This window comes from Lipotes vexillifer, unplaced genomic scaffold, assembly GCF_000442215.2.
Source record: "Lipotes vexillifer unplaced genomic scaffold, Lipotes_vexillifer_v1.1 scaffold602, whole genome shotgun sequence".
Lineage (NCBI taxonomy): Eukaryota > Metazoa > Chordata > Mammalia > Artiodactyla > Lipotidae > Lipotes > Lipotes vexillifer.
Window position 1 is genome coordinate 427652 of NW_006790307.1, and position 13407 is coordinate 441058.

Below are 13407 nucleotides of genomic sequence, written 5' to 3' on the forward strand. Positions count from 1 at the left end.
TTTGCGGTACGCGGGCCTCTCACTGCTGTGGCCTCTCCCGTTGCGGAGCACAGGCTCCGGATGCGCAGGCCCAGCGGCCATGGCTCACGGGCCCAGCCGCTCCGCAGCATGTGGGCTCCTCCTGGACCGGGGCACGAACCTGCGTCCCCCCGCATCGGCAGGCAGATTCCCAACCACTGCGCCACCAGGGAAACCCCCTATGGTTTTGCTTTTTAACATTAACAGCTCCAGCCTCGCTAATTCACAATATTCGGATTTCTTTGCTCTGGGATCTCCATGTAGTCAATATTCTTAAAGGCAGGGACGGTGTGTTTTGAGCTGCTTGATGGAGCGTGGCCATCTAGGCGCCAACCCTGGGCTGGGTCAGGGTTGGCTGTACCAAAACTCAGTCTCATTCTCTTTCTCCTCAACCTTTCTAGTCCCAGCAGCTGTCACCAACCTGAGGATCACAGAGAACACCACCAGACAGCTGTCCTTCAGCTGGACCCCCTCAGAGGGAGAGCTCAAATGGTACAACATCTTTCTGTACAACCCAGATCGAACTCTTCAGGAGCGAGCTCAAGTTGGCCCGCAAGTCCAGAGCTTCTCTTTCCAGAACTTGCTACAAGGTCGAATGTACAAAATGGTGATTGTAACTCACAGTGGGGAGCTGTCTAATGAGTCTTCCATATTCGGTAGAACAGGTAAGACCTGAACCCAAGTTGTAATGAATAGCAGGGAAATTGTCACAGTACTCACTGGCTTTTCCTTGATTTGTCCTTAGTTTCCTGTTCTACCCAGGGTGTAGCTTTATATGAAATTTGTGACCTTTATATGAAATTTCTGACCCTAAGTCAGACCTTTGATTATATATCAGAATAGTTTTTGCACCGGTTTTTGCTTTGTTTCCTACACGTGCTTACCTCATAGAGTTTAGTGAAAAAAAATGAATCTGGCTCCTCTACTTGCCAGCAAACTGCTACGTGAGGGTTATAACCCATCGGAGCTCAATTCAAGCTGTGCCTTTCAGCTTTCTACAGGAAATAGATGGAGTGGAGAGCAGGTCCAAAGAAGGGCAGCTACAAATGGGGCCAACAAGCAAACACTGCTGTGAATCAGAAACACAGCACTAGATGAAGTGAACACAAGAGTTCCAGGAAAATGAGAGAGAGAAACATCTCTAGGTTTTGCAAATAAGAAACTGAATCTACTCTTTCTCCATAATTTGAGTCCATTATCTCATTTTTTCTATTCAATTTTTATTCTTTTTAAAAATATTTATTATTTATTTATTTATTTGACTGCGCCGGGTCTTAGTTGCGGCGTGTGAACTCTTGAGTTGAAGCATGCATGTGGAATCTAGTCCCACTGACCAGGGATGGAACCCCGGCCCCCTGCATTGGGAGCGCTGAGCCTTAGCCACTGGACCACCAGGGAAGTCCCCAATTTTTATTCTTAATTGACAGTTGTTTTTGAGTGCTCTTGTGTGCCAGGCACTGGGCTCGCTGTTGCACTAGAAGAGTAGACAAGACTCACAGGGCCCCTGACCTCACAGGGCTCTACACTAGCAGAGAGGAGGAGGGGACGGGGTGGCAGATTTTAAAGGGTGATAATTTTGGAACCCCTTAAATCCTCTGAAGGAAATAAACATTATGTTGTGACACAGCGTGACTCGGCAGGACAAGACTTAGAGACCCCTTTAGACAGAGAAGGCTTTTCAGCTGAGACCCGAAGGTGAGAGGAGCCATGGGAAGAGCTCATTTTAGTCACTCAGCAGGAGTTCTCAGCTTGTCTTCTGAGGAAATGAAAAAGAGCAGTGGATAAGCCATGAGTGGAATTTCCTAGATGTTACCATCTTCAGGGCCATCTGCCCTAGGCACGTCTTCCCTTATCTGCTCATTAATGTTTAAAATTCCTCCAACAAGGGACAACAAACTTCACTCTCCAAAGAATCATGAAGCTTACATACCCACGGGACAGGTGCCAGCCTGACTAATTTATACTATGGTAGAAATAACTGTTAACACTTCACTTCCCAAGTGAGGTTCCATCAGTATAGATTTTGGGGGAAGAAAGGGCTGAGAGAGAGAACTGAGAACCTAAGAGAGGATGGAGAGAAAGTAAAGAGGCCCAGAGAGGGATGTTATGGGATGGTGGCCCAAGTGAGATGGGCCAGACTGGAAGGGGCAGGAACATTTTATGAACAACTTTCAGGGCTTTTTATATCCTAAGTTATGAACTATTTGACCAGTCTTAGTCATTTCTGAAGATTTCACTTTCTATGTTTATCAGAGGACATGTAGCAAGCATACAGAAGGCACCACCTCTTGTGCTTTGTTTTATTTTAATTTGTGCCAAGGTCTCTAGACCACATGCCCCTAAACTCAAGTGACCTGAAGTAGAAGCAAGATCCGACTCTACAATAAGCACTCCTCACCCGTACACCCGACATAGCTCATGTTTTCACCTGTGGGCCAAAATGCCTTTGTTTCTATCTGTCTTGTTTTTAGTAAAGGTTGTCCCTCTCTTAAGTCCCAGCCTCTGTGAGTAACCTCAAGGGATCCAATCGAAACATGACAGACAGTCTCTGGTTCACCTGGAGTCCAGCCTCTGGGGACTTCGACTTTTATGAGCTGATTCTTTATAACCCCAATGGCACAAAGAAGGAAAACTGGAAAGACAAGGACCTGACGGAGTGGCGTTTCCATGGCCTCGTTCCTGGAAGGAAATACACGCTGTGTGTGATAACTCATAGTGGAGATCTCAGCAACAAGGTCACGGGGGAGAGCAGAACAGGTAAGAAGCCCAGTTGCCAATGGCCAAGTGTTGGTGGGAAGTAGCTTCCACAGGCATGTTTTACTTACGGTCTTATTAATAAGAAATAAAATCAGTAATGATGTACCATGTGCTAGCCCCTGAACTTGGGAAGGCTCTGTGATAGAATGGGTAAAGGAGACAGACTTTGGGTGAAAAGATCTAGGTCCTTGGCTTAGCTCTACCACTTACCTATGTGAAGCTGGGCAAGTCACCGAGCATCTCTAAGCCTCAGCTTTCTTATCTGTAAAATGGGGATAATCACATACATCATCGTGTTACTATGATCAGTGCTTTCTAAATTTTCTTATTTCTTGGGCACACACAGATAACATTGATATCTGTGTGCCACCCTGGGGTCAATGAACAAGGCTCTCTGCAATTGGATGTAACTGTCTGTGGACTCCAGCCTTCACATCCCCAAATCTGATGGAATAAATATCTTCTCATACTTGTAATCCATTCAGGGCACACTCATGCTCCATAGCACCCTGGTAAAAAATCTCTGGTTATAAAAATTAAAGAAAATGTACATAAAACACTTGAGGACAGTGTCTTATACGTAGTGAACACTGTAAATGGAAGCTCTTATTATTATGTTATCATATTACCTCTTCCTATGAAGTATGTTAAACGTATGTCTGATGTCGCTCAGCTATCTTATTTATATATGTTATGGCATAGAAGTGATTACATGATTTTTTACTTTCTTATACATACAGCCCCAAGTCCTCCCAGTCTTATGTCATTTGCTGATGTTGCAAACACATCGTTGGCCATCACCTGGAAAGGGCCACCGGACTGGACAGACTACGATGACTTTGAGCTGCAGTGGTTCCCCAGAGATGCCGTCACAGTCTTCAACCCCTACAGCAACAGAAAATCAGAAGGACGCATCGTGTATGGCCTTCGTCCGGGGAGATCTTATCAATTCAGTGTCAAGACTGTCAGTGGTGATTCCTGGAAAACCTACAGCAAGCCAATTTTTGGATCTGTGAGGACAAGTATGAGATGTCTTGATTCTCAGATGAAGTGGGGAGGAAGTATGTGTTGCAACATCTTATTCCAATGGGGCTTTGGTTTAAATCCACATTTTTACCTGAAATTGGTTAGATTTGAATTCAGACAGAAGTTCTATATAGATTTGTTCATTTATTCAACTTTAACAACAAGAAATAATCTCTGCCCTCATGGAGCTTACAGTTGAGTGGGAGGTACTATCAGTAACAAGACATTTTGGGTGTGATGAAGGAAGTATTTGGCACTAGAGAAACACAGCGTAAAGGCATCTGACCCAATAAAAGGGAGCTTCCTAGAAGAAGAAGCATCCAAATCAAAACCCAAGGAAAGGGCTTCCCTGGTGGCGCAGTGGTTGAGAGTCCGCCTGCCAATGCAGGGGACACGGGTTCGTGCCCCGGCCCAGGAAGATCCCACATGCAGTGGGATCCCACAACAGTGAGAGGCCCGCGTACCGCAAAAAAAAAAAAAAAACCCCAAGGAAAGAGTAAGACTCACAGGGTGGAGATGCAGAAAGAAGTAAAGAATGTTCCAGGTAGAGAGAATAAAAGATTCCAAAACCAGGCAGGAGACAGGAATAGAAAGTTTAGTTGGCCAGAGGATAATAGGTGAGGATTAGGAGAATCAGGTCATAAAATGTCTTGTGAGCCATGGTGATGATTTTGAACCTCAGTCCATTGGAGCCACTGAAGGATTTTCAGCCGAGATATAATCAATTTGCATTTTAGAAAGTCACTATGGGGGCGGAACAGAGAACAGATTGAAAGGGGCAAACTAGAAACAGAGGGACTGATTAGTACATATTGCCGTAAGTTCTAAAGATGAAAATACTTCAACAATAAAGTACATATCAGTTTCTACCCCAAGGCATTTTTTTTTTTTTTTTGCAGTACGTGGGCCTCTCTCACTGTGTGGCCTCTCCCATTGCGGAGCACAGGCTCCGGACACGCAGGCTCAGCGGCCATGGCTCACGGACCCAGCCGCTCTGCGGCATGTGGGATCTTCCTGGACCGGGGCACGAATCCGTGTCCCCTGCATCAGCAGGCGGACTCCCAACCACTGCGCCACCAGGGAAGCCCCCCCAAGGCATTTTGAGATAAATACCGCAGACCTCAAAGAAACAGAAGTTTTTGGTATAGGAACCTCAATCCAAATATTTATTTTTCAATAATGCCCAGTAAATGTAGTTTCTGAGATCAGATCAGGTAGTTATTGATTATTGATAAAATACAAAGTTGAAAATTAGAAATTTAAGCCAGTAGCTGTTTTGTTAATTCAACAAACACTAATGCTACAAAAATTATAACTCTTTGGATATTGTATCCAAAGAGCAGTTTGGGATCAGATAGGTGTGTGTCAAGAGAAATATGTGAAAAAGAACTAAGAGTTTTAGTTTATAGCAAGATCAAGAGGGGTTTGCAGTGGCATATTGTGGGCTGTGTAATTGAATCACAGGTGTTAGAATCTGAGAGCTCAGTTGAGGTTGGGCTGGTCAGATCACATCTGGAATATTGTATTCGGCCCTGGATGCTAGAATTTAAGAGAGGCATTTACCAAATGGGGCCTGCCCAAGAGGAAAGCAGCCGGCACCAAGACGGACTCGATGCTGAGTTTTACGGGGAATGGCGGAATGAACTTTGAGGGTTGCATTAGTTCAGATTGGGTTTGGCTGTGGGTAACAGAAGACCAGAGGATTAAACAAAACAGAAGTTGAGAATTCTCATGTAAAATCATTCCAGTGCCCCATTTCTCACAAACACACTCCAGCCATGCTGAACAGCTTGCACTGCTCCACCAACCACCTTCCCACTCCTCCCAGCACCACCCTTGGTGCCCGGGTTCGTGGTTTTCTCTGCCTAAAATGCCCCTCTCCCAATATCTAGGCGAGGTGTCATCTCTGCCAGAAAGGCTTTGCTAACTCCTGCCCACCGCTAACGCCAGAAGCAGAAAGTTGTCTGTCACTTCACACAGCATCCTCTTCCCCATTTCTTCTGGTACATTCTCTTTTCTACCTTGTATTATGACTGGTTTGGACTCATCTCCCTTCCTAGAGGTTACAGCTTATATCTTATTCACTTCTGTACTGTTCACAGTCTCTAGAAGGGCACATCGCACATAGTAGGTACTTGTTTCTTAGTGAATGGAGAGGTAACCTAAGTCTTGGAAAACAGGCAGGATTTAGAGGTGAAAAGGAGGAGAGAGAAGGAACTGAGGGAAGAGATCAAAGCAAATTTCCATATTATACTTTGTGTAAAGTATCAGAATTATGGATTAGGCAGCATGTTTTCAAAGAATTTCTCCAAAGCTGAAAGAGGAGGTGTCTTTGGGTCTCAGCTGTGACTTGGTTTGAAGGGAGCTCAAAAGATTAACATGCAATTAATGTTTGAAAAGACACAATTATTGTCTGCCTCAAAGGCCAATTCTTCCTCTATCCTGAAAAATCCTCGGCTTGATTTTTTTCCCTAAATCATGCTCATCTAACCTTCTGTGACTTAGCTTACATTTATAGACCTTGATATGAAACAGGAATTCGCTCAGTAGCACGCAGATGCCGAGTGTTTGCTGAGGACAGTGACTCCTGTAACAAAGCACGTGTCAGGGGAATGGGGGGTCGTGCTCCAAACCAGAGCAACAGGTGCTGCACTGTTGCTTGGGAGGGCCAAGTAGGTCTACACATAGTTCCCAGAAGAGCATATATAACGGGGTAACCTACACAGTTTGGTTGTTAACTTGCACAGTCACGTGACTGCTTTTCTTTCAGACTCATGGTTGTGTCACTCACAGGAACAAATAAAATCAGCTGCCGTTCAAGTCCGCTCTGAGTCAGGCACTCTGTCAGGCAGAATAAAGTGAATGACCATAAGCGCAGGGGGATGGAAGAGTCTGGCATATGTGGGGAATCACAGCAGTTCAGTCCCTGGAGCGTGGCGTGTGAGCAGGGAGGGGCAGGCAAAAAATGGAAGACAGGGACAGAAGCCAGATCCAGAAGGTAAAAACGTCAGCAATGCCATTTCTTACTTTCCTCATTTTAAGAACTAACATTTATTGAGCAGTTAGCACGCCAGCCACTGTGCTGGGTGGCTGTGCATGTTTCAGCTCATTGAGTCGTTACAGTAACCATAGGAAGTAGGTATTCTTAATTTCCCCACTTTACAGATAGGGCACAGATATGTTAAATCACTTGCCCACGAGTGCGTCTCTGGCGAATAGAATTTGAATTCAGGCAGATCAAGCTGCACCTCTCGGCTACTCTGCCCCACCTTCTATGTGACTTCTGCCACTTGATTTCAGTGCCCACGTGTACATTTGTGTTTCCAGTCACAATGGCACCTGGTGATTTTTCTAAAGGGACAGAATTTTAATGTTTAGTGTTTCTCAAAGCGGAGTCTCATAGGCAGAAATCCCCTTGGAGATCTATGCAAGACAATTCACGTGAAGATTGAGAATTATTTATTTAGATCTCTGAGCTAGTTGGAGCCAAAGGAGCTAAAAGGATGTCTCACAGAGTTGTGAAAAGTGTCTCTTCCTGTCTCCTTTAGAGCCAGACAAGATACAGAATCTGCATTGCCGTCCTCAGAACTCCACGGCCATTGCCTGTTCTTGGATCCCTCCTGATTCTGACTTTGATGGGTACAACATTGAGTGCCGGAAAATGGACACTCAAGAAGTTGAGTTCTCCAGAAAGCTGGAGAAAGAAAAATCTCTGCTTAACATCATGATGCTAGTGCCCCATAAGAGATACCTGGTGTCCATCAAGGTGCAGTCAGCCGGCATGAGCAGTGAGGTGGTCGAAGACAGCACCATCACCATGATAGACCGTAAGTGTCCCTGGAGGCGCGCACAGGGTGTGTGCCTTTCTCCGTGGTATCCACCACCCCGTTCACGTGCATACGGCTCACCCACATTAGTGTGTCTTCTTGTCACTTGAAGAGGACCTGAAAGGCTCTGGGAAGTAGAAACATTTCTCTGTGTAACGCATCCTGGCAGCAAACAAGTTAAATGATCTTAAAGAACCTGAATGAGTTAGTATTTAAATACATCTCTTTGCCTGACACAGTTAGAGCCATAATGGAGCTTTTAAGCAGTTTGATGCTACAACTCCAGGAAATCCTGCTGAGGAGCTGCCTCTTTCATTATGTTTAATGTGCTACTGGCAAATGACTTCCTCTGCCTGCTTCCCTTCAGGAGAGGAGGAGGTTTTCTTGATTCCAAGCATTACACACACACGCACACAGTCTGATGTAGGTGAGTAGAGATCTTCATTTCACTGATAGTTTATACGTAAAAGCATAGTTGTGACCCTTCTTGGTTCCCTCCCCACCCTTCTTCCAGGCCCTCCTCCTCCACCTCCACATATTCGGGTGAATAAAAAGGATGTGCTAATTAGCAAATCTTCCATCAACTTTACTTTCAACTGCAGCTGGTTCAGCGACACCAATGGAGCTGTGAAATACTTCACAGTGGTGGTGAGAGAGGCTGACGGTAAGTGATCGCGAATTAACTCTGCTGTAAGACACAGGACTACTTTCCCAAAAGTCACTGTGGGAGCTCCTTTTGTGACAAGTTTTTAAAAGATGAAAACTTAATTTTTATGTCATTTCACTTTCTCTCTGCTGGATGCAGGGATATGTAACAGAAAACTGCTCAAAGGTTCTTTCAGCAATAAAGCCTATTATCTGCTGGGTTTAATTATTAAATGGGTGAGTAATATTAATAGCAACTACATCAGTGATAACAGTAACCATCATTTCTTGAGCCCGTACTATGTGCCAGGCACTGTTGGAAGTGCATGGCATGTATTGACTCATTCAGTCTTCTTTGCTACTTATTCAGTCCCATTCATCTCCCTTGTTCTGCTATTAAGCAGCTATATGCTTCATCTGCCTTCCCCCCTTCCTGTCTCAATACCTGTACCAATCATGCACTCCCAAACCACCCACCAATTCACAAAAATATTCAAAAGCTTAAAAGAGGGGAAAAAATGATCATGAAGAGCATTCCTCCTTTCTCTACTGAATTTGCAATAATATCTTTCATTATCTAGTCCACTAAATTATTCAGTGTTACCCAATTCTTATGGATCAGGCAAATACTAGGTAATTCTTATAATAACATTCCATACAACCACCCGGTATGATCTTTAGAGCTTATTACGTCAGCATTTGTCAAATCATCTGCAGGAGTGCTGTATCTGGGAGCACACATGTCCATATGTGTATTTGCCACTGAGGTCTTGTGTGTTATTTCTCCAAAACAGATGTTTGTGTGTGGAATGACATTAATATATTCTACATGTCTTATATTTTTCAAAATTGTTTAAGGTGCTGCACTGGAGTTTCTTAAGCATCCCAGACTATTTTGACTATTTTAACCCATTTGTGGGCAATGGGAAGCTTTAAACCTGCCATGACAAATGTTGGAGCTAAACAGTATTTCATTCTCACTGTGTATTTTTACATTTTATTTAATTGTACTAGAGCTGGTTATGCATAATTAATTCAATAATTTCAAGAGTCAGTGCTGCATTCCAAATTTCCTCACACATCCTAATTGGAGATAAATAGGTGAACTGTAGAGAGACTTTAAATTTAAGTAGGCTGCCCTGAAGACAGTGTTTTCCTATCTGAATATAAGGCAGTAGCTGAAAAAAAGTAATACCCCAGAATTTAGCCTCGTGTGCTCCAGCCAGGTGGGTTTCAATTATTGATGTCCATGGAGATGGGCTGTGCTCCCCCTGGTGGTCTAAGATAACAAGCCATCTCACATAAGTGTCACTTAGAGCATATATACTCTTCCTAAAGGCAACCTTCCTTTTAATTACTGCCAACAGGATATTTCCAAGATCCATTCATTTTTGAGCAAATTTTATTAAACAATAAAAGTTTAATAAATTGAGATTGAGTCCAGGATACAAAGAAGCCCCACAGTACCACTCCTTAAAGTTCACTGTAAATGGTATCCAATCTCTATAATATTTTCCTTCCTAATTATGCTTTCCTCCAGCCAACATCAAAATGAGTTTGCAGTGCCAAAACACACAGCAGGCTGGGTGGACAGGGGAAGAGTTCTGGGAAGTGTTCTGCATGAGGGACCAAATTCAAGCCAGGATTAAGCTGTACTCAAGATAACAGAGCAGGACACGGAGCAATTATCAGACTGGGCACGGCAGAGGGAGCGTGCCTATGAGGCGACTGCTCTGGCCTCAGACCTGATTCCTCTTATCTCTTCCCCATTTCCCAGGTCATAAGGATCTCCTTATTCACTCAGCTACAATGGTTATTGGCAAGGTAGAGACCTTTTTGAGTGGCTTGACTCTCACAGTGGGGAGTGTCCAACTTTCTGGAGTTACGGGACACATTATCATTTGGTGCATGAGCCACCCTCTCATTCACACATATTTTATTTCCTAGAAAAATGATAGTGTATGTGTGTGTGTGTGTGTGTGTGTGTGTGTGTCCGTGTGTGTGTCGGTGTAGATGAATATGCATATATAAAATTTTGTATATACACTATTTATTTTTAATTTTTACTTATTTTAGAAAAAGTGAATTAAATTAATTTCATTGGGGGAATTTCATAGCATCCTTTGAGATGACAGATTCTGCACTCCAGGGATGACTAGAGATAGTGGGTGAGGAGGTAACCTCAGAAACCTAGTTAGAAATCAATGAAGTCACAAGAAAGTCAGTGCTTCACTGTGGGTTTTCTCCCTCCAGGCAGTGATGAGCTGAAGCCAGAACAACAGCACCCTCTGCCCTCCTATCTGGAATACAGGCACAATGCCTCCATTCGGGTGTATCAGACTGATTATTTTGCCAGCAAATGTGCGGAAAGTCCTGACAGCAACTCTAAGAGTTTTAACATTAAGCTTGGTGCAGAGATGGAGAGCCTGGGTGGAAAATGTGATCCCAATCAGCAAAAATTTTGTGACGGACCGCTGAAGCCACGTACAGCCTACAGGTTAGATGTATTACCGTCATTTTGCTAGAAGGGACGTGCTCCATCACTGGGCGCTCAGCTCTCTGGGCCTCTGATGCACACGAGCTCCTGTAGATTAATAACCTGCGTTACAAGAGTGCTCTACATTTTACTAGGTAATTTATAAAAGTTGTGTTCCTGCCTGCATTCACAGGTAATGTGTAAATAAGGCTTTCGCATTGTGCAAAAGCTCCAATTCATTATGTGAAGAATTGAAGGTTCTTAATAGATTGTCCTTTCTCCTAAAACTTCTCTAGTATGAATCAGACAATTTACTTACCATGTTAACAATTGTGAAAATGTCCAAATAGAAAGATTGAGTTCAGGGAGACTCAAGAAATATGAGGTTTTATCTTCACTTTTAGTGAGGACTGGAATTTACCTTCTAAGGCGTAACAAGATGAAAGTGGTCTTTGGTCCAGATAGAACCCTTGAAGGGAAAGGCTCCTGAATGAGTGGAAGCACCCTCTCCTCCCAGTAAGATGGCAGATGAAAAGGAGCAGCTATTTGGTTTGGCCCCAGGGAGCACTACTACAGCCAACAGGCCCTTCCATCTGTAGGAATTGTCTGTGCCCTTCATCTACACTATGCTCCCCGAAAGCAGGTGTAAGTATACACAGCCCCCCAAACCAGGATCCCCAAGAGATAGAGAACCTAGGCTTCCATCTTGGATATAAGGCCACAGGCATCCAAGATTAATATTTCTGCAGAGGATGTGCCTTCTCTGTTGGGTGTTGGCAGAGCTGATATCCAGCCAGTATGGCAGTCAGTCAGGTTCTCTATGGGCCATTGTCCATTCTGGTTGGCAGTGTCCTGGTCTTATTAACTCTTGCATATTTTGAGTATCACCCCTGAATTTCAGCAGAAACTTTTCTGCCAGCTCCAAAAGGAGACAATGACACGGCGTCATGTCATTCTTAGCCCCTCCCCTGCATCAACAAAGGCAGGCCAACAGTTTCCCTAAAACAGAGGACTCACTTTGAGCAGGAACTCTGTATAGCTACCTCTGCCCAGGACTCACCACAAAAGTGCTACTGCCACACAGCCAAGGTTGGCACCTCCAAAGTAAACACACACAAACTTATTAGTGATGTTTGCTTGAGGAAAAGGCCATAGGAGCCTACCTGAAGGAGATGAGATCTCAGACAGAGCAAAGGAGAAATATAAAAGAGATCAGAACGCCGGGATCCTTTAGTTCCTATTAGAATAAAGAGATGCCTCAGCTCCTTGGTCACTTGGGCTCCAGGAAATTTGAGGAAAAGTCTCCTAAGGGCTATTTTCTCTTTGTGGGTTGGAAAGTTGAGGGTGTTTTTGTTTGTTCTCTTGTTTGCTTTTTGAAAGAAAAAGAGAGAAGATGACTCATTACTATGTTTAAGAAAGAGAACAAGGGGCTTCCCTGGTGGCGCAGTGGTTGAGAGTCCGCCTGCCGATGCAGGGGACACGGGTTCGTGCCCCGGTCCGGGAAGGTCCCACGTGCCGCGGAGCGGCTGGGCCCGTGAGCCATGGCCGCTGAGCCTGCGCGTCCGGAGCCTGTGCTCCGCGACGGGAGAGGCCACAACAGTGAGAGGCCCACGTACCACAAAAAAAAAAAAAAGAAAGAAAGAAAGAAAGAGAACAAGAAGCTAGAGAGAGTTCATGTGTGGACCAGGCCCCCAGTCTCCCAGCACACTCCTTCCTGTCCATAACAGCAGCCAAGGTCCTAGGAAGAGGCCCTGCATTTGAGTTCCAGCATTGCCACTTTTCAGCTGTGTAACCTTGTAAATGGCATTTCAGTTCTCTAATTCTCACTTTCCTCATCTGCAAAACATCACAGGACTGTCCTGAGGAGTCATGTAGATGACAGATCAAACCTAGCCATGTCCCTTCTAGATTAAGGTCTTTCAGTGGTTCCCATTCATTTCCAGGAGCAAGTGAAGATTCCAGAGCAGGGCACACAAAGCCCCCACCTCCTCCCTCCTTCCTGCCCCACCAGCTTTGTCTCCCACCATTTGCCCCAAGTACACTCTGCCCTTTTGCTTTGCCCTATTCCTCTGAGTTCCCTTAAATCTGGCTCTCTTAGACCCCTGAGCCTTTGCACATCCTTTTCACTCTATTTGGGATGCCCTCCACTCTCCCGTCTGACTGGTGAATTGCTTCATACACTTTAAAAGCCAGCTCAATCTGCAACTAGCCCCCGCCACCCCTGTTAACCCACAGCTGGGCAGTTGGGCCCTCAGCTACATTTCCACAGCACCCAGTCTCTACACCCCTCTAATCCTCCAGTTAGCAGGGGTTTTTAGCCCTTTGTTTAATAGCCTACCCTCTTCACTAGGCTTCAAGAGCTCACAGTCCAATAGGGGAGACAGACATGACATCAGTCACAAAACAATATGGCAAGTACCAGGCACAAAAGAGACACCATTAAATGTTTATGAACAAACAAAGGAATGAGCCAAGATGCTCTATGAAGAGTTACACATTCTTATTATAGCTTAATCACCTCCTGCCGTACTAATTTGTTTTCTAGGACACAGCTTTCCTCTATTTCTCCACATTTCATTCACTCCTGTGAACAGCATGCCAGGCAGATAATGCTTGATACGAGCACAGAGAACCACATGCTAAGTGACCCCCCCGTGT

At 44.6% G+C, this 13407-nt stretch overlaps 1 protein-coding gene across 4 annotated transcripts in view; it reads left to right on the plus strand.

The window, feature by feature from the left end:
* PTPRB (protein tyrosine phosphatase receptor type B) overlaps nt 1–13407 on the plus strand; it is a 116154-nt gene that overhangs the window by 73766 nt on the left and 28981 nt on the right. For all 4 annotated transcript variants that reach the window (XM_007463538.1, XM_007463539.1, XM_007463540.1 and 1 more), the window contains 6 exons: nt 420–683; nt 2512–2775; nt 3516–3797; nt 7350–7628; nt 8143–8292; nt 10527–10770. In XM_007463538.1, the coding sequence (XP_007463600.1) occupies nt 420–683; nt 2512–2775; nt 3516–3797; nt 7350–7628; nt 8143–8292; nt 10527–10770 (1483 nt within the window). The remainder of the gene's footprint in view (nt 1–419; nt 684–2511; nt 2776–3515; nt 3798–7349; nt 7629–8142; nt 8293–10526; nt 10771–13407) is intronic.